The 22,810-nt window shown below is 39.6% G+C and overlaps 2 protein-coding genes across 2 annotated transcripts in view; one reads left to right on the plus strand and one right to left on the minus strand.

The window, feature by feature from the left end:
* The window catches only part of LOC306855368 (uncharacterized protein), a gene marked incomplete at its 3' end in the record, with an annotated part of 2,294 nt that extends 1,042 nt beyond the window's left edge, over positions 1-1,252 (plus strand). Inside the window, exons 3-4 of the mRNA XM_079394028.1 lie at positions 644-776; positions 1,079-1,252. Of these exons, the coding sequence (XP_079250154.1) occupies positions 644-776; positions 1,079-1,252 (307 nt within the window). The remainder of the gene's footprint in view (positions 1-643; positions 777-1,078) is intronic.
* Positions 1-22,810, minus strand: part of LOC306854667 (chemokine-like protein TAFA-1) — a 159,113-nt gene that overhangs the window by 63,074 nt on the left and 73,229 nt on the right. The window lies entirely within an intron of this gene.

A 22,810-nucleotide genomic window follows, 5' to 3' on the forward strand; every position in this document is an offset into this window, starting at 1 on the left:
TTTTTAATTTGTGTATTAAAACTAGTGTAGGAAATGGCAAATGTAAATTTTATAATTTAAATAAAATGTATGTGATATACAATAAAATACATATGTGCACTAAATATTGCACATGTATAAGAAAATGTAAATTGAAATATATCACCATTTTACGTATTGCATTTCAATTGAATTTTGCTACCCATATGCTTCCATGCACCCTGGTGTTGTTCTAATGCCCTATGACCTTCTTTGTTTTTTGGACCACTAAAGGAGAATAATACAAAATAAATAAAAAAAAGCCTGCTCACGCTTGTCCATATAATGGCAGTGATAGTGACCAGCATCAAGATACAATAGTATCACAGAATGTTCACATGCAACATGTCATGTATTCTAAGTGTTCTGAGGGAATGCAATATTGTTTAATGAAAATCCTGACACTGACATTGGTCTTTTGTGCTCGACTGTGCATTCATGAGATACTATTATTATGCAGTTCACAGCTATAGTTGTGAACCCTGTAAATGGGATTTCCCTGCACATATTTCAGATTTAGTTTAATAGTTATGTTGAGTTGAACTATGTATAGACAACTAAACAGAACTGCAATGGAACCCACAATAGTTTATTTGAAGTATTTTCTTTCTTTTTTTATTTTCAGGTCAATCTCTAAGCAACCAGCGGTAAATGTTGAGCAGCCCAACTTTGTCTCTGGCCTTGCAGTGCTGTTTGTATTATTGTATGATTTCAACCTCCAGTATCAGGAAGAGGTGGCATGCACCCTTGCGACTGAGGTTAGCATATTTGCCATTGATATATATATGATAGAGTGAATTGTCACTAACTTGTTTTGACAGTATTTGTAAAGTACTTAAGTATATTTTAACAAATATTTTATACAGTTGATTAAAGAGCTGAATGACATATTGCATATTTAACATTATCATGTAGTCATGTAATCACATCGTAAGTGTTGCAATTCTCTGTGCTGTCTCGCAGAACTCACTTCTGTGAGATGCTGTGTGTGTATGTGTGTATTAGATATATATATTAGACATATACATAATGTTCACTTTTTTTCTTTTCTGTCTTTTAGATGCTTTCTCGACATCAGCCCTGCATGTGCATCAAAAACCAAGAAAGGAAAAGTGACTTACAAGAAGACTGGACATGTTGTGTAAAAAAAGAACAGTACTGTAAACCCACAGGTTTCCTCTCTTCTGAAAGACTTATAAAAAATATATTTCTGAAAAACCTTTCCATTCTTTAAAAGTAAATAAGATTACTGTATTTTGAATTACTTGCTAATTGTTAATTGCATTTTACATGTTTTATATTTAAAAGAAAAAGGAAAAAAAAAAACTACAGCTGGCATTTCAGCCAGTAAATTCAAATAAGGCAATTGCCTGGTCTTTTCTTCAAAAATAAATAAAATGTTTTAAAACTCAGAAAATATTATTTTCTCTATTTTTTTGTGAATACTGTTATGAAAAAGTATATTTTTAATTTTGTAAATCCAAGAGTACTGAAATAAAAGCAGGATTTACAGTATTCCCTGTAAAGAGCACAGTGTAATACTGTAAAAAAAGTTATATAACAGTATAATACTGTATTTCGTAAATACAGTACAGAACTGTAAATGTTGTGTACAGTAGTAGTACTGTAAAAATACAGTATGTGGCTGGCAACCCAGCTGCCAGTATTATACTGTAAATTTACAACGAAAAGTTTTACAGTGTAATACTGTAAAAAAAAGTTATATAACAGTATAATACTGTATTTCGTAAATACAGTACAGAACTGTAAATGTTGTGTACAGTAGTAGTACTGTAAAAATACAGTATGTGGCTGGCAACCCAGCTGCCAGTATTATACTGTAAATTTACAACGAAAAGTTTTACAGTGCACACACACACACACACATGTTGGTTTTTGTGGTTTATGGGGAATCTCCATAGGCGTAATGGTTGTTATACTGAACAAACTGTGTGTGCTATTGCCCTACACCAACCCTACACCTAAACTTAGCCCTCACAGGAGACTTTGTGCATTTTTAGATTTTCAAAAAAACACAATTTAGTATGTTTTTTAAGCCTTTTGAATTACGGGGACATAGGCAGTGTCCTCATAAACCACCTTCATATTGTAATACCTCTGTCATACCCATGTCATTATACAAATTTGTGTCCTCATAAACCACATAAACATGCACACACACACACACACACACACACACTTATGATTTGATTTACGATGCATGCATTTTAATACACAAACTGCAAACTTGCTTAAATGGTGTATTCAAGTCCCTGTATGTATCAACTGTATTTTTAATTACGTTTGAATAAATTCATAGATAAAAAAAAAATAAAAAAATGAGAAGGCTCACAATAAATCCCACACAAACAGGAAAACAGAGATGTAGTCATCTGTTTTTTTTTTCTTCCCAAGATACCAGAGAAAGTCTGAATTACTAAGTGGCACATTTTGATGAGGTAAAACATGTGATAGTGGTCCCATGCACAGGTATAGTGAGAGAAGCCAAAAGCACAATGAAACATGAGCTGAGTACTCCTCAGGCCAGGGGTATCTTCAGTTCCCCTCTGGGGAGTTAATTTAGAGGTAAAAGTGAAGCTTGTGCTGTAGGACTAGACAAGCGCACAGATGACTGATTGACACGGTACAGTGCTGCCTGCTAGAATACAGCCAGTAGAAAGTAATGGTTAACACCTAAGAAAATGCAACTAAAATGCATCTACAATCTGCACATCTTATAGTAAACCCTAAAGCCCTGACCTTCCTCCTCTGGTGTCCCTCCCAGGTGTGTGAATGCACATGCAAAGGCACTGCATGTAAACAGTCAAGTAAAAGAGCTCAGCCATGTCCTGAGGGGCGATCCGTACTGTACAAGCTCTATTAACCCAGGTGCCTTGCCTCTGGTCCTGTGTGTCTCTCAAAGCCCTGGAAACCCTTCTGTGCGGGCAACAGCAATAATCACAACCTTCTGTAATCAGACACATTTGCAAGTGGAATGATGAGAAAAATGCAGTGCTGGACTTTATAATTTATTTATCAGGACTTTGTAATTTATCAATGTAGTTGTATTTGTTATTTGGATAATAGTTAGCATTATCCAATAAGTGATGTCAGTAGAAAATTAAACGCATTGTTGAATATTACATTTTAATGGAAGATTACACAGATTTCCCCCCAAAATAATTGTTTACAATCCATGTTACACAATGGAACAATTTTGACTGCTAAACCACTGGTGAAAGAGTTATTTGGCTAATGTTAAAAGCAGAAAAGTCCCTTCAGAGGAAAAGCTGGTGATTACATTTGAATTACATTATGAAATATTGCACTGATGTATGGTTCACAATAAGACCAGGAAAAAAGGATCAGTATTGATTTCATATCCATTTTAAAAGCTAAAATCTTAATTCCTCAGTACTAGCTATCAAATGCGTAGACACCTTTATTTACATTAAATATCATTAAAAGTGTATAATTACATCAGTAGCACCTCAGAAGACTCTGTTTAGGTCAATCGTGTGATTTAGTTATTAGTCTCCAATCACCAAGGCTAATTTATCACACTGCTAATCACATTGCCCAGGTTGACATAAGGCTCAAAACAATATATTTAACATCTGCCTGACACACTCTGATATAAAGCATTAAGATTCTGTTTGATGAAATAATACTGTAGATTTAGACAGAGTTCAACAGTAACAATGTTAATCTATCAGTTCTTTCTGTATTGGGTAAGAAAGTGAATGCAAAATATATCCATCTGCCAAATCAACAAGGACTCAGTCCAAGTTTTTTTTTTTTGGCATACATTTCAGCTCATGCTTGTCTTTCTATTCCAGTTTGGCATGCCAATCTGGTCATAAAACACAAGGGGATAGGGCATTCTCAAAAGCGGATGACACATCATCTTCCTAATATCCGATTGACTTCAATTCTTTCTATAGTGTTTAGCCAGAGAAACAATCTCATTTCCCCTCCAACCACAAACAGTCTCTGTTGACAATGGGGTCAAAAGACTCAATTAACCCCCAAAGAAGAGGGAAAAATTGTACAGAGATGTATTGTGAGAGAAGAGAGAAGGAACTATGAACTCTGCAGATGACTGGAGTAAATTGAGCTCTGTTGATGTTCTCATTTTGAAGAGATGCTATTCAGGGCAGGAGATGGAGAAGTAATTGATGTGTTTTGATGAAGGATCCCAAAAAGCTCAGTGAGGCTTTTGTGAGGCGACAACCCTTTCAGAATCACATGGACAGAACTGTAAGCAACTAGATCTTATTCCACACATTCACTCTTTATCACATGGACAAACACACTCTCTGTTAGCACTTTACAAATGCATTAATTATGCTGTCTATGCTTCTCCTTCTCAACCACTTATAGACTTTCATAATTAACAGTAAAGAGTATCATGAGATATTTCATGATGCTTAACATCAAGCAGTGGCGTTATTCATTTGAAAGGGAGAATATATATATATATATATATATATATATATATATATATATATATATAGGGATGCACCGATACTGGTATCGGTATCGGGCCCGATACTGAGCTCCTGTACTCATATTCGCTAAAATACCCCAATACCAAACGCCGATACCACACAGCATGTGATAAGTGCCATATTCAGACAAAGAAACAACAACAACAGACAGCAGAATGGAGTTATTAGAGATTAAGGATGTCTACGAAGTATATGTATGCAATGAATATAATGTTGAACATTCAGTATTAGCTGATGTGCGCAAGCTGATAAGCAAAGCAGGCTGAGTAGACTGAGAGTGCGGCAGGCTCAGATGCGCAAGCTTTTCGAGTGAATATTCCTTTCTCACAGACATCACTGGAAAGTTTGTACTTAGGTCAGATATGTCAAAAACAAGTAAAACAATGCAAAAGTTACTTAACGGTTGGGGGAGAGAGAGAGAGCGCACTTCTGTTGTGTGAACTTTATTGATGTTCGCTCACATAGCAAGCATCATTTGAATTAAAGCTAAATCGTAAATATAAGGCAATTTATAGGGGCATTCACTTAAACATCATTTATTTTCTACCAAGCATACACGACTTTCTGGCGAAACGTCTCAGGTTACGTATGTAACCATGGTTCCCTGAAGGGAACGAGACGCTGCGTCGAAACGCATATGGGAACGCCTTCAGCGTGACCAGGCTCTGAATATGATGTGTAATCAGTCAAACAAGGGCGAGGCGTCACGGGCGGGGTGACGTCACGACCAGGAAGCATATAAGCACGTGCGGCGGAGCCGGCTTCAGCTTCAAGTCATGAAGCAAGCGCTGGCAGGGATGCTGGAAGTGTGGCAACACGACGCAGCGTCTCGTTCCCTTCAGGGAACCATGGTTACATACGTAACCTGAGACGTTCCCTTCCAGGAACTTCGAGCTGCGTCGAAACGCATATGGGAACGAGATACCAACGCCGCCAGACTGACAAGTCCCTGCCTGGTGTCAGGATGAAAGGACAGAGGAGCCGGGAGTGGCTCGGATGTCGAGGTCATAGAACCTAACGAAAGTCAGGGGCGTGGACCACCCAGCTGCATTGCAGATGTCCTGCATGGAACACCTGCCCAGAAGGCCTTGGAGGCCGCCACACCTCGGGTTGAGTGCGCTCTGACTCCCACCGGCGGGGGGAGCTCAGAGGCCTCGTATGCCAAAGCCATGGCACCCACAATCCACCTACTAAGAGGAGGGCTTCGTAGCAGGAAGACCCCTCTTAGGCGGACCATAGCACACGGGCAGCTGGTCCGCTTTCTCCACAGGGAGGACCTGTGGATGTATGCGTCTAGTGCTCGCACTGGACACATACGGTTGTGCTTCTCCTGGTCTGGCTCCCCGAAGGGAGGAGGACAGAAGGCCTGCAGTACGACCGGCTGTGGAACGACCGATGGGACCTTCGGAACATACCCCACGCGGGGGCAGAGGAATACTTTCGCCGAACCGGGCGCAAAGTGAATAGAGGCCGTAGTCAGGGCCTGAAGGTCACTCACCCTCCTCAGAGAGGTGATAGCCAATAAGAAAACGGTCTTGATAGTGAGGAGTCTCTCAGTTATCTCCTGAATGGGCCCGAAAGGTGCATTGCACAGAGCCTCCAGAACCACAGCCAGATCCCACGTAGGGACGAGATCGTACCGGAGTACCGGTGTTTGATAGTAAGCATCCTGAACTTCAGCTTTCTGACTGAGCGGTTCAGTAGACGCAGATCCAGTATGGGCCTCAGCCCTGCATCCTTCTTCGGAACAATGAAGTACCGGCTGTAGAAACCGGACTGGGTCTCGTGAGGAGGAACCAACTCGATGGCTTCCTTCCTCAGCAGAGTACCAACTTCCTGTTCCAAAACCAGAGCCTGCCCGGGGCGGACCGCAGTCATAACAACCCCGCAGAACGGCGGGGGTGGCCCGCCGAACTGAATACGATAGCCTCTCGCTACGGTCTGCAGGACCCAAGGAGACACATTCGGCAGCCGCTGCCAGGCTGTCAAATGCTCTACTAAGGGAATCAGTCTCTCGAGACTGACCTCTGGTGCAGCCAGACCCCTGTCTCGAAGCGGCGCACCGGAAGGAGGCACGTGGCCTGGCTGCTGGGGCGAGTTTCTCGGCTCCGCGCTGCCGGGCGGACAAACCTGAGAAATATACTCGCTGTGACCGGCTGTGCCCTGGAACAGCGGCAGGGTCAGCAGATAAGTCCCTGGAGGGCACCGAGGGGAGACGGTCACCGTGTGCCGCGGTGTAAGCCGCTCCACCCCAGTAGGGGTCGTCCTCCGTAGTCCTGGGGCTCACCCGTCAGGACCTCTGAACGAACCAGACCCTGCAAGGCAGGACCCAAAGAGACACATTCGGCAGCTCGCTGCCCAATGATCTTCTAAGGGAATCAGTCTCTCGAGACTGACCTCTGGGTTCAGAGAAGCGGCCAGACCGCTGTCTCGATGCGGCGCACCGGAATGAGACGCGCAATCTGGCGGCTGAGGCGAGTTTCTCGGCTCTGCGCTGCCGGGCGGACAAACCTGAGAAATATACTCGCTGGGACCGACTGTGCCCTGGAACAGCGGCAGGGTCAGCAGACAAGTCCCTGGAGGGCACCGAGGTGAAGTGGTCACAGAGTGCCGCGGTGCAAGCCACTCCCCCCCAGTAGGGGTCGCCCTCCGCGGTCCTTGGGCTCGCCCGTCAGGACCTTTTGCACGGGGAGCTGGTATGCGGAGGAGGCTGCGCCCGCCCAGCAGCCACCTGAGTTTAGAGAGCGCGCATACCCTCTGCCCACCAAAGATGTTGTAAGCAGAGCAGGAGCCTTCAAAGGCGATGCCGTAGAGGGAGACAGATAGCTCGCAAGCGTCTGCTCAACCCGCGGCATCGCCGCATACGCGCGCTCATTCAGTTCCCGCGGGAACGAATGGCCAGGACGAAAAGATTTCACCCGCGATCTCGACACCTCGGTGAGGAGATCGGGGAAAACGGAAGGCTCCTGTGTAGAAGTAGCTCTCTGGGGCGAGAGAGGCGGCGAAACCTTGTCAACGCTCGTCATATCAACCTCCTCGGAGGACGCAGCGTCAAGCCCTCATCTCGGGGGAAGAGACCGCTTCCGAACCGAGAGACGGGGCGCCAGATCAGGCGCGGGAGGATATAGGGACATGCCCGTCTGACTCTCGCCAGCCAGATCAGCCTTTTTCTCTTTTTTTTCTCTCTGCAAGCCCCGCGAGCGCAGCCGCCGCTCTGCCTTTTTTTTCTCTCTGATTTAAAGGCAGAAGCGGGACCGGCTTTATTCATTTTATGCTTGTGCAAACACTGCAGCTTACAAAGCTCATAGTTATATCATATTGGGGTGACAGAGGCGGCGAAACCTCGTGAACGCTCGTCACATCAGCTTCCACACCGAGAGACGGGGCGCCAGATCTGGCGGATACGGGAGGAGATAAGGACATGCCCGTCTCACACTCGCCAGCCAGATCAGCCTGCGAGCCCCACGAGTGCAGCCGCCGCTCTGCCTCGGCAGCAGCGGGACCGGCACCGCGTGGGGAGCTCGCGAAGGCTCCCTTCTCGAAGAGAGCCCTCCGGGTGCGGAGACCGATTCTGCGGGCTCCGCACCCAGGCAGACCACGCAAAAATCGTGTGTGTCCTCGCTCGTGATATAGCGAGGGCAAGGATGCACACACGACTCAAAACGTGGTCTGAAAGCTTCACCCCTGAGCTTGCCCTTGGCTTTGGCATGATACTGAATGCTTTCCACTTAAAACTAGGACAAACAACAGTAAATAAGACTGACACACACAGAGCGCTTCGCTGAATGACAAAAAGCTGAAGCCGGCTCCGCCGCACGTGCTTATATGCTTCCTGGTCGTGACGTCACCCCGCCCGTGACGCCTCGCCCTTGTTTGACTGATTACACATCATTTTCAGAGCCTGGTCACGCTGAAGGCGTTCCCATATGCGTTTCGACGCAGCTCGAAGTTCCTGGAAGGGAAGTGAAACTAGCAACCTGTGTTAAATGTGCTAGGCTGTTACTGTCCCTCTCTTTCTGCACTAGTACAAATACATGCACGCGTTGTGCATTTTGCTTGTTTCATGAGTGTTTTTGCATTATATGAATGGCTTTGAAATATAAATCGCAGCACGTTTCAGAAAAAAACTTCTATTTATGAAAATATCACAGTTAGGAGATTTATAATGAGTGGGTTCCCTGCATTATTACAGCAAAGTGCGTGATTACAGTACTAAGCAATGGAGCAGCTCTAATGCTATTAAAGATGATGTACTATAGAGCAAAAAAACACTAACAAACAAAACAGTGAAAGTAACAAAAACTTGAAAATACATTTTAATGGGCATAATTAAGTTTTAAGATAACCGAAGGGTATACAGTCAAACCAAAAAAATTATTCAGAGACCAGATATAATGTTTGATATTTTTTTGCTAGTGGGTGCAGGACACTATAGTTCATTTATGTAAGTGAGGATAGCAAAATAAACTGTGAAATATTATACCCAAAAATTATTCATACAGTGGACGACCAGTAAAACTGATACAAATGTGGGACCAAAAAAGTCTGGGAAAAAATTTAAGTTCAGGTTTGCATGAACCTGGTTGACAGCATTCCCAGGAGACTACAGGCTGACATTAAGGCTAAGGGTGGCCTGACAAAATATTGATAATAAATATTGTCATACTAACAGCTGTCTGAAGAATTTTGGGTTGATTGTAATCCATTACATACCTTTCTATCAAAGTTATCTGACATTATCAAGCTGAATTTGTTCTGACACAGTTTAACTTCTTGTCATATTTTATTACCATTTTCTAAACTAAAGCAAATAAATTGTGATAATGTGAGAAATGTTGAAGGTGTCAGAATAAATTTTGGTTTGACTGTATCTATTTGATACATAAAGTTAACCAACTAACATTATACATACTCTTTTGATTTCTGTACCCAATATCTAAAAAATGTACAAATACAATTAAAATATCGGCATCGATACTCGGTATCAGCAAGTACCAATAATTAAAGTATCGGTATCGGCCGAGTATTGGAAAAAGTGGAATCGGTGCATCGGGGTTAACGAGACGTGAGACGTGCAGATCCATTTGCAAGCTTTTATTAATAAACATAGAAAAATAACAGGCAGGGTCAAAACACCAGCAAACGGGTATGGCACGGGCAAGACACAAGAGTAATCCAAGGGCATGCGTGGGTCCTCGATCGGCGAACAATATCCGGAGGGCTTGAGAAGAGGGGTATTCCGATAACCTGAGCAATAATCCAAAGAGGTAAGACAAGGGTAAACGGTGAGACAAGGGTAAATCCACGATACAAGGGCAGGAAACAAGACTATAAACAAAAACTAAACTTAGAAAACATAGAATGGCTCAGTAAGGCAGCTAACACTAGGAAGAGTGTTATACGCAGAACAATACTCAGCAAAGAAAGAGAGGAAGTTCAAGGCTTATAAAGCGTGTGTAATCAGTGCAATCAGCTGTGTGATCAGAGGAATGTGAGATTGGTGACAGCTGTGTGTCTCAGTGCAATGGATGATGGGAATTGTAGTTCGTGGGTGAAGTGCAACAGTAATGTGGTGCAAAAGTCAATGTGATGGAGGAGTGACCTCTGGTGGTGAGTAAACGGATTCGTGACAGAAACAATTTTTTTTTATTTATTAATTAATCAAACTAAAATGTACTATCTGTCCCAGTTACATTTTTCTTAGTTAAATAAACATGACTTACACTATCAAAAAAAAAAAAAAAAAATGTATGTAATCAATATTCTGTTTATTAAAGCCAAGTATGAATCTCAATAGTGTTTAAAACATTTTACATTTATTCGAAAATAATAACTCAAGGCAGTAACAATTTAAACATTACATTTTATTTGTGAACTCATGTTTTTTTATTATTATTATTTATTATTATTATTATTTTTTTTTTTTTCAGTATTTTTTTCTCATCCAATATTTTGAAGAGGCACTGCCTCCCTTGCATCCTTGGAGGAAAAGAAAATTCATATAAAGAGCATATATTGGGACAACAGTCTTGGGATGCCAAAAACAGATGTTTTTTTTGCTCTCAGGGTTGAAGGCCAAGGTGCACACAAGGGCTAGAATTTAGGTTTAGGATAAAACTTCAGGTTTTGGTTTATAAATAAAACATCAACCCTCGAGAGGTGGGCATGCAGCGATAGCCCAGCTGTTCTGCTCTGCTGTGTCCATTCCAGGAACTTTTTTTCCAAGCTCACTTGCTTCATGCTTCTCTTGACGGTCTGCATTTATATGCGCAAGCACCCTCGTAACTGCTGCACCTGCCTTTCTGATTGGCGGAACAGCTTTCCTTGGGGCACATCTAGTCTTAAAAGCTGGCAGAAAAGTGAGCGGCTGAAGCGAGAAGACGCCACTGTGACTACTTTTTATCCACACCCTAAAGATTCTGCTCGGAAAAGCATTTTAGTGTCAGTGTGCTGAAAAGAGGGCTGGAAAGGCTCCAAGATACACACACACACACACACACACACACACACACACACACTTTGGACAATTGAAAGTTGCTGGAAAATCCATATTAATATTGTTGCTGTATTTTGAATCATGGTAGTTGGTTTATTTTGGTTGGAAGGCCACCTTAGATCAGCTAAAGCCCGAGACACACTGCACGATTTTCGGCTGTCCCAGATGAAAGATTGGCATTGTGAAACAATTGTGGCGAATCAGAAATCGCCATGGTCTTGGGCTTAATGAACATCATAATTGATTATTTTAGTAAAGAGACCAAGTTAGACAAGCTAATGACAATCTTAGACTAGTTAATGACCGGCTTAGACCAGCTAACGGCCATCTAAGACTAGCGAATTACCATAATCAACTACCTTAGATTAGTTATTAACTATCTTTGACCCTCTTAGATTAGCTAAGAACCATCAAGGAGCATATATTGGTCATTTTAGACCCCCTTACATACTGTAAATTAAAGGGATACTTCACCCCAAAATGAAAATTTTGTCATTAATCACTTACAAAAGTGTCAGCAGTGTGTCAGCCGCGCTACATGGATGCGCTGTTTTCATTCACTTCAAAACATAAACAAATGTAGAAGATGTATCCTTGTGGGTGTGGCTGACACAGAACAGCATACACTGTGGATATTCTCCAAAATGGCACTACGCTGACACAGAGGAGACGAATTGTTGAATAAAATTTTTATTTTTTTTTCTTTGCGCAAAAAAAGTGTTCTCGTCGCTTCATTAAATTAAGATTGAACCACTGATGGCAGATGGACTATTCTGATGATGCTTTTCATACTTTTCTGGACCTTGACAGTGCAATTTACTATGCAGTCAATGGGACAGTCACAAGCCTCCTGGCTTTCATCCAAAATATCTTAAATTGTGTTCTGAGGACGAACAAAGCTTTTACAGGTTTGGAACGACATGGGGGTGAGTGATTAATGAGAAAATTTTCATTTTGGGGTGGAGTATCCCTTTAATAACCATCTGAGACCAACTTAGACCAGCTAATGTCCATCTTAGACCAACTACCATCCAGCTTCCAGCTAATGATCACCTAAGATCAGCTGATGACCATCTATTGATGATCTTTGACTACCTTACACTAGTTAATAACCATCTGAGACCTGCTTAAAGCGACTAATGATCATCTTAGACCTGTTAATGACCAGCTTAGACCAGCTAATAGCCATCTTAGACTAGTCATTGTCAAGTTACCAGCTAAAAATCATCTTAGAACAGCTTAAAATGTTCTACAGCTACCAGCTGTCTGATTGGACTTTCAACTGGTTGAGTGTGTTTGGATAAATGTTATGTGAACGCCTCAGTTCAGTTTCATCAAGGAAACATACAGTGTTGCTCAAGGGTTAATCATCCTGTCATGTCTGAAGTGAGTAACAGTGAGAGTTTTTCTCTCTCCCTGCATTTGGAGCTTGTTGAAGCCAGTCATTGGACATTACACAAGCGGGCGGCACAGGTCTGGCAGGCGGCCAGCGAGCAGACATCTGATCAATCATGCTGTCTCATTACCCAGCATCCTCTACTCTGGCGCAGCCTGTCGAGAGCAAGTTCAGCCAGTTTGCAGGGAAAATGGGAGCAGGAAACCACCTTCAGGTCACCTTGAACGAAATGGACATTATAAAAACACACCTCACCATTCCTCAACGTATCTGTAGCAAGGCTTATGATTGGCCAGTATGATTGTCTGTCTCATCTGCGGAAGCTGACAGGTCTAATTTACATGGAAAGTGACTTATGAGGCTTGTGTTGCCCAGAGAACACAGATGGGGTCCTGTGCACACATTTACCACTGGGTAATCACAACGACTGTTAGAGTTACTGGGCCAAAGGTAGAAGACCACTAATCCACCTCTGAGCTTGGGCCAAAGATCTGTCAGAATGGGTAGAGGGAATGCCAGCCTGTTTTAATATAGTGTACTGATGCATGCACCTGAAGCATTAGCTGGCTTTGGTAGTCATACATGCTTATGCTTAGAAGTGGTTGAATTTTACTTTAAGTTTTCAAAGTCATTTGCATCCTTGCTGAATAAAACTATACATTTATTTTCAAAGCATAGACCAAAAAAGTCTTGAATGGTGTATAACAATGAAAGCAACCTATAAGGGATAAGAAATGGTGAGATAAGATACAACTTGCCAAATCATGTGCTGTTCCTGGCAGTAGAAGAGAATTTAGATTGGATTCTTAAAGGTACAATGTTAAAAGCCTTTCAACCCCCCCCCCCCCCCCCCCCCCTCCTTAATTACGTCTGGAATTACACAAAGTAGTAAGTGTAACATTTATAAACATTATCTTTTGATTGAGTGTGATGTTATCATTAATCAAACGTTTAATAATTAAGCAGCATTTCACAATATGTCACAGATATGTCACTGTCAGAAGGGTTGTACCATTTTGCAGACTTAACCCTTCTTTTAAGGAATCATTTTCTCATTTTATGGCAATTATTATGCATAATATTGGTTTTCATAAAACATTGTCGTGGCCTTTTTTCAATCAACATACAAAATGATATATTATGCATATTTATAATAAAACCACATTGATATAACAGTGAAATATTTAATAAAAAATATATATATATAATTTTAATAGTTCACTGGACCAGTAATTAGCCATTACCACATAATAGCAAGCTGAGATAATGTGCCCAGCGCTCGAAATATCTGACTAAGCAGAAGCTTAAATGACCAAAAGGAAATGTCAAAGTGCCAGTCTATCCTGCACAGTTAGCTATTTTTTATGTTAAACAGACTTAGGTGAGCTGTGAAGCAAAAAAAAAAACACTTTTAAAAATAAACTCTTCTGACCATGCCTAATGATAGTCATAAGTCTTTGCCATGAACTGTTATTGTATCTTTAGTAGCTCTCTTACTGTTGTCTCTTATGCGCTTCATAAACAACAGCCATTTTTATGGTCTTTTAGGTTAGCTGTTCTGATGTCTGATGGGAATTTTTCTAGAATAATTGCTATTAAAGTTGTTTGTCAGATGCTAATAGGCCAAGCAAAGCTTAGGGCATAATATCCTTTTCCATTTCTAGCTTTAGAAGCTACACAAGGAAAACTGTATTTATGATGCATTGTTCTCTTGCAGCAGGGAACTCTGATGAACCTGGAACTGTTTGTAATTGCTTGTTTGCTTACCCTATTAAAAATTAAGGTTCCAAAAGGGAGTTTCTGCAGAAATAATAATATATAACCATTATCTTGCAGTAAACAGAAATAACAATTTTTATCTTAGTGTGGAGATTATTTACAAAATCTAAAGAACATTCTTCTACTGTAAATGGAGTGTATGTATAAGATTATTCATTAAACCACAGATGCCACTAATGAACCTTTATTTTTTTAAGAATGCAGCACATAAAATAAAAATGCAAGTTAATTTTCTCAAAACGCCAACCTCTGTATTTGTATTCCAAGTCAATGGCAGAAGCACAAAAAGTACAGTATGAGCTGGACTGTTCCAGAAACATGAGATCTGCTGTGACCAATATTATAAAAATACCTGTTAGGTCTGGTTAAAGAAATCTCGAAAGTGTAAGGAGGTTTAAGGCATCCTTACAATAAAATTGTTGGCCTGTCAATCAAATCTGCCTGTGTCTATGAACAGGAAAGTAAATAAATGTATGAATTCAGTATGTTGGGGAGTGGGACCAATATAAATTATATGAGAGCACTTATATACAAGTATATGTGTGTGGCAATTCCTGCCTGCCCTTGTGTTCATCACTTCTCTATGGGTGTTTGCAACTGACCTCTTCCTGATCCACTGCATGCTACTGTAGTGAGTCATTAAATCAGTGGCTGCTCCAACTCCATCTGGCTTGTTAGAAGCTGAACATTCTCCATAGGGAGACAAAGTTGCATCTCCAAGTGCACACTGTACCCGTTCTCCATCAGCACCTTGAGATCCAGTCCATGTCGATATCTCAGTTATTAATAAACCCAATAATGGTGCATATCCTGTGTCTTTTCAGCCCACCTCAACAATGAAGTACAGCTCTATTAAAATCCTGGAAGGAAACCATCCGTAAACCTGGGCATGCCGTACGTGAACCCTGTCGTTTGTTATGGGGTCATGGCCGTTTGAAGGGACGTTTTTCTGCTCTGTTGAAATATTCATCCATCTGTATCTTGCGATGACAGGCAAGCGCAGTGTTTGTGTATACGCATGGATATCTTTAGACGCACATACACAGAGCATCTACCATACCCTCCGGCTTCTTCTAATGATTTCAATAACCTTTTATTAAGGACAGCAATGAATCATTGAAAGCCATCCCTTTTGAAGTAATTTGCAATTAAGCTACCTCTAAAATGATACTCTGACACCTGCGGTGTGGGAAATTTTGCTAATTTGATTTAGTGTCTACATGAAGCCAGACCATATATGACAAAGTGCTCAATTCTGTTTACAGCGCTTAAGGCCATCCTTTGGAGTAGATAATCAAGATAAACAGGTATGAAATCAACCATTTTGGTACTGAGAATCACAGTTACATACAAGACACAGCAGCTAGCAAGAATCTGTGTATACACAACTCAAATCAGTTTGTGTACCAGGCACCAGGCACGTGCAGAGGGGGGTGCGGTGGGTGCTTGAGCACCTGCCCCTTTTCCCCTTGATGCCCAAAGTGCCCTTTTGTCAAGGCAATTTTTTTTTATTAAACGCCCTTTTGTGAAGGCCTGCCCAATCTAACTATTAGTAAAATTAATTAATAATAGTTTAGCCGTAAACTAAATGATCCACATGATGACCTTTCACCTGACGATCTCATCCGGGACAATCCCTCACATTCAGACACCTTTAGGATGCCTTCAATAACGTCTGCGGCTGCCGGTAAGTGGAGTTCTCAGCGGAGCAGTGTGCTTGTAAATTTATATTATCGAATTATTATTATTTTATGAGAACGGCGTGAAGAGATCATGCACAGCTGTTGTTTATATTGCTGTGTGTAGCCTGTGGAAGCACGGTTAGCTGCAGCAAGGGGCAAAAATATTTTTGTTTAATGTTTTCCTAATGATAATTTTATGATTGGTTTATAAAGGCTACTACAAACACCATTTCCCCATTTTTATCACAGAATAATTCAGGAACTATATTTTATAGTTTCTATACTAAATGATATGTCAATCAGTACTGCATTTTTCATATAGTTTATTTATTTATTACCTGAAGATAACTTGAAAAACACACATAAACCATATATTTAGACATGTTATTGTCTTCATCTTTCATCAGTAAAAACGATCTGCTTTTAGAAACAGCATAGCCCTGTGAGTTTGTCCATATTAGGGATTTCCTGCACGTCAAAAGTTTCTGCGCGAGAGCGCCCTCTGACTTCGAGTATGAATGAAACATGCACTGCACGAGTGTTCAGCTCTCCTGATATTTATATCTCCTCATTTTGGATACGAATAAAACGTCAGGTCATGTCTCTTTTAATTTAAATCTAGACACCTCTATGTGAAAACAACTTCTCGAGCTCGAATAAAGTGCGGGGGACGAATTTACATTTTATTAAAATTAATATTACATATTAAAAATGCAGCTAACGTAGTTCTACACACAGCAATAAAAACAAAGGTGCTTGTTATCTTTTGTTCTTGCTGTTTAATTGGGAAAAGTTTAAAGCTCGTCGAGGTGTCTTGTCTTTTTCATGTTATCTGACTAAAACCTATTCATACTTTGAACTATTATTATTACAGTATTTATTTAAAAAACATAGAGTGCCTTAAAATAATTATCACAACACTGGTAAAACAGGCTTATACTGATTTTCTCGTCCTCTGGATTATACTTATCAATCCTGTTTTTATAATCATTATCATTCAAAAAATGAATAAATTCAGAACAGGATTATAATAGAATTCTATTTTAAATAAGACAGGAATATTTTTTTCTACAACAACAACAACACTAGTGTTTACAACAGCAAAACCACCATTCCCTGTAAACTCAATAACAACAACAACAACAACAATAATAATAATAATAATAATAATAGCATTCCAGAGTAATTAAGAGGTGCAAAAAACGTCTTTAACATTTAAACTTAAAATGGTCTTTTCTGTTCGGTGTTTCTTTTTCAAACCTGCGTCATGGCATTTGCTGCTGTATCAATACAAGTTCAAGTTCAAGTTCATTTTATTTGTATAGCACATTTACAACAGCCACCAGGCTGACCGAAGTGCTTTACAGAAAAGCAAGATTATACCACATACACAGAAAACAGACCAGACAAAATACAGAAGCATCCATTTCGATACACATATCAGCAAGGAGCACAACCCTATTAAAAGCCGTGTTCCATGTGCCCCTTTTATACTTTGAGCACCTGCACCAAAGGTCTCTACACACTGCAAAACATACAAATAGTATTGTTTTGTACTAAAATATCTAATCACACTGAAATTAGATACATTTTCAAAATTCCATAAGATATTAAAGCCTGTTTTCAGAAAATATAGATAGATAGATAGATAGATAGATAGATAGATAGATAGATAGATAGATAGATAGATAGATAGATAGATAGATAGATAATCATATTTTTAAAATACATTTCAGTCTGAACAGTCAAATCACTTTTTTTTCTGATAATTCGGAGAAATGTTGAATGAGTACAAGAGTGAATGGATTTAGACAGTATACTGTCTAGACAGTGAATATAGTAAATAAAGCAATGCCTGTGATACAATGATCTTGGGCAAAAACAGTTTTTCATTCTCTCTTTTCATAACAGTTGCATCTCTCTTATGTCTCCTGGCATTGTGTTGATGCTCAAGCCATTATTATATCAACTGATGTAGCTTTACTAGGGGTTGACGACACTGTCTGATTATATTACTTGTGAAATGACAATGCACATATGGCTTGGACTGACGGCTGTGGGCAACAACAGCACAGCAGTCTCTATGATGCAATAACAGTCTTCTCATCTGAAGTTCACTTCCCCACGTGACGAGCCATAGCAGCATGAGATGCATTCTAACAGCCCAAGTGTTCTTGTATGACGGAATCAAACCCTTCAGATCATTTATAAATGAGCAGGTTGGCTGGGGTCTGCAGCGCGAGACGTGATTTGGCGCCATAATCTCCTCTGCCTTGTCCAGATTTTGGCCTCACGCAGGGTGTTGTCTCCAAAACAAGAACACTGCTGTAATCTTGGGTGGAAAAAAAATTCCCCCATCAGCAACTGCCATTTCTGTTCTTCAAATTCCATAATAAATGCAGATAAGTTGGTAGAATGTAAGGCGCATGGCTTCTATGTCAATCGTAAGTGTGTGTTTTTTTTTTAAACGGCATGTCTAGGGTTGGAATCGATACTAAAATTTAGATTTTGGTATGATACCTTAGGCAACAGATAAACAGCCTTAGGTGACTGATGAACTGACTCTAAGGTTGCCAGTACATCCAATAATTCAATGTCAATCATTCATGATTGCAGTTTTTACAAACCCCATTGTGCATTTTAAAGGTGGGGTATGTAATTTTTCAAAAACGCTTTAGAAAACTGAGTCGGGGACGAGTACCAAAACAAATTTGTAGCCAATCAGCAGGAAGGGGCGTGTCTACACATGATGTGGAGGAGAGAGCGTTCATTGAACAGCCGAGCCGAGCGACAGAAAGATAGAGATGGCGGATAAAAAACAAAAGAGGAAAACGTATGCAGAAAGATAAGAGAAGAAGTAGGACCCGTGTAAATATCGGATCAGCTTTCCAGCGCTGGAGAGAACTCAAGGAGCGGAAGGCCTGCGATCGGATGCCGAGGTTGCTTTGGTTCGTCTCGATAGGTTAGTAACACCGTGTCTACACCGGACGCGGCATGCCGCAACAGCTAAAGTCTGCCTACACTGGACGCGATAAAGCGACCTTTGAAAATCATTTGAAATTTGTGTCAGCACGTCATAATTAGAACGCGGCAGCAGTTTTTTTGTTGGGGATTTGTTGTGTCGAACCTTGCAGCATCCAGTGTAGACAGCATCACCGATTATAATGACTTCTATAGTATTTTGTTGCGCCGCTCGCGTCCGGTGTAGACACGGTGTAACATTGGTTTTGCTTTGTTTCACAGAATTAATCATTGCCTGGGTTGCGTAGGCTACGTATGTGTGGGGCAGATCTATCAAAATAGGGGCGAGACCTTTTTGGGGTAGGGGTGTGTTTGTTTTGGTGATTTTAAATATCAACATTGGCTTCCAGAAATCACTTACCCTACCTTGAAGTAATTCTAGCAATTTGTTCTATAGTAAACATTTAAAAGTATACAATTGTAATATCTGGCTAGTGATATGTTATCAAAATGTGTGATAATTGAGGATATGACACCGCCGTGAGGGTTTGTGGAGTTTGTGGAACTGACCCATTAAGCAAAAATTAAAATGTACACGTGGTTTTCCTAGGGAAAAAAAATATATATTCTAAAGTGTATTTTAAATACATTAAATACATTTCATGCTAAGTATACTACAAAAACATTTACATAATTATGCACTAATTAAAAAATATAATTATAGTATACTGGTATACTTAAAGTCTGCTAAACTGGAACAATTTTGTTCTTAATGCACTTTAATTGCACAGAAGTAGTGCTGAAGTCCAACTAAAAAAATAATGATGTATATTTGATTGTGCAAAAGGGGAACTATTGCAAGTATTCTTTAGGTAAACTTTAAATATCTTGCATTTAATGATCAATATTATTCAAAGATTATAAAATCCACAGCAATAGTGACATTAAAACACATTTTAGGCTTAATATTAAGAAATGTGCATTGTGCAGAAGAAGTACTCCAAATAAAGTTTAATTATAACTTTTATATCAGTATATTTCAATGCATGAAATGTGACAAAAATTTTTTAAATAAATATCTGTTTAAGAGTTTAGTAAATGTTCAAAAGTGCCACCGTCCTCTGCGTTTTGACCATATGGTGTATGAGATATTAGACATTCAGACAGATAAACAGGATAATGTCTGAACGACTCTCATAATGAGCATCAAGGTAGGAGCGAGAACTCCCAAACTACCATTTTCCAAGACGTGTCAATGACAAACATGCTTTCCAAGACCATAATCATAGCCTTTGTCCACGGTGGGCTATACAAACCGTATTTTATCACTTGTTTTGTCTCAAAGCACTAAATATGCACTTTTGAAACTATCCTTGGAATCCTCATTACTTGTTAAACATCTCTGCATTATAAATGAGACACTTCTGGTGTGTGTACAGTCTGGACTAGATGCAGTTCAGGCCTGGAGAACCACACACTACAGCTTGACACGGGCCTACAGCCTGCCTGAGGCTGCCATGCATAATCTTCAACCGCATTCACACTTTCATTATTTATCCATTTAGGTCTTCCGGCTAGACACCGATCCGGGACATAGTCCTGTTACCCTGAATCTAATCTTAGCAGACATGATGGAAATAACAGAACGGGTTTGGGATCAGAATTAAGAGCACCGTCATGGGCAATGTCCTAAAATATTTGGCTGGCCAGTAATCTAAAGTTCAATAATAAAAGACCTATATACATTAAAATTTAGAAACGGAAAGAGAGAAAGAGAAGCTTTGCACTTGACTTGGCATTGAAGGCGGTACTCTTGTTTCTCTCTTGGAAACTTATCTTGCCCTCTTTTGTCTGGCGAGTAAACATCTTTATTTATCCCTCTTTTTCTTTGCAGCGCGATGTTTTGTCAGACTAAAAAGGGAGGATGTTTGTTGATTTTCCCTTCTAATATTTTCCGCTCTGGCTAAATCAAGTGACTATATAAATTCTGAAACAATTTGAACTATTCTTTAACACTGCAAGACAGATACAATTTGAACAAAAAAGTGTTCCTGACCCTTTTGCAAAAATATATACATTTTGTCTTTGGAATCAAATTATTGGAAGAAGAAGAAGAGGAAGAAGAAAGGTAAGTACAGGTGTTCTCTCAAACAGAGATACTTTTGGCAGCTCTTACCAGAAAACCCACTCTATTTGTACTCTAAAATAAAAAGAGTGTCCATCTGGCAGAACACTGTAATAATTCTCTATATTCATACTGTACCTGTGCCAATGACATGTGAAAGGAAACATAAAGGGCCAGATTTACTTACAGCTTGTGCCAGAGCAAACCATCTTTTGGTGTTAAAACAGTACTGTTAGGATTTACTAAAATCGTGCAGTAAAGAATTAGCACTGAAAAGGCTATTTTTGTGCCTGACCTTATTGTATATGCATTTGTAGGAGTTTCCCTTTCAGACGCAAAATTTATGGGAGGAGAGTATTAAAACTACGTTTGCACTCATCAGATTAGTGGTATTTGCGTTATTATTTAACGGCCCCAAAAACTATTTTGCACTTGAAATGGCTGCATGGAGAATACACCGCAGAGAACAAGGAGTGGTAGAGAGAGGTAGAAGGGAGAGGATTTTTTCGACACATTAATTTAGTTGGAATGCCAAAAGAACACATTATCCGAATCTGAACATATCCATATGCTAATTTGAGCTGTGATTGGTAGATTGTGTTGGTCATTATGGAAATGAGTTGTGTCTGTGTTCTTTATTTTGCTCGTGGTCAGTAAATCACCTGCAGAAATGCCCACCCCCATTGGTGCTATTTTGGAATTGCAGTCTCGCGCTAATTTGCCCTGTTTAGTAAATCTGGCCCTAAGTATTTTAGAAACAGAAAATGAAGAGAAAAACAAAAACAAAACAAAACAAGACCAAAAAAAAAATGGAAATTATACCACAGATAGGACCCATTAAAACCCTGTCAAAGTCAATAAGTCTTAATATATCTGATAATTCGACTTTCTTATGAAAAGGCATGGTTTGTTCAGATTGTAAAATGTTGTGTGGTGTGACTCCCCAAAAACTTTATTATATTTGTGACCATTCTGAAGGGTCATTTGTTTAAATTGAGATAAGCTTAATAAATAAGCTTTCCATATGACAATAACTGGCTGAGATAAAATTATTTGAAAGTCTGAAATCTGAGGGTGAGAGAGAGAAAAAGAGAGAGAAAATTTTACTAATTTTTTAGCAGTGCATTTTACTAATCAAAAATTAAGTTTTGATATGTTTATAGTAGGATATTTACAAAATATCTTCATGGAACATGATCTTTACTTAATATCCAAATGATTTTTGGCTTAAAAAATCTATAATTTTGACCCATACAATGTATTGTTGGCTATTGCTACAAATATACCTGTGCTACTTATGACTGGTTTTGTGGGTCACAGGGTCACATTTATGAATTCATAATTTATAATATTTGTTAAAAATATATATATATATATATTTTTTTTTTACCCTGAGAAATAGTAGTAGAAGAGCCAAAAAAAGGTGTACGCTCACATGCATTGCACACCATATTTATTATTATTATTATTTTTTAAACATATACATTTTTAATAATGTCAGTAAGTCTTAATATATCTAATAATTTGACTTTCTTCTTATTGTCTTTCTTTTTACCCTGAAAAGTATATTAGAAAAACAAACAAACTTTTTTTACATTTACAAGTATTGTACACCACTTTTTATGTTTTAAATTAAACCTAGATTAATAGAACATTATTTTGTTAAAAAAAAAAAAAAAAGAAAACACGAAGAAAAGAAAAGAAAACCACATGAGTACAAAAATGACCAATTTAGCACATTTATTTGAAATTAGATTCTAAATTTTAAATTACAATTTTCTTGGACTCGCTTTTATGTCATTGACTAACCTGCTCTAGTATTCAGACAGGGGGCAGAATATC

This window comes from Barbus barbus, assembly GCF_936440315.1.
Source record: "Barbus barbus genome assembly, chromosome: 35".
NCBI lineage: Eukaryota > Metazoa > Chordata > Actinopteri > Cypriniformes > Cyprinidae > Barbus > Barbus barbus.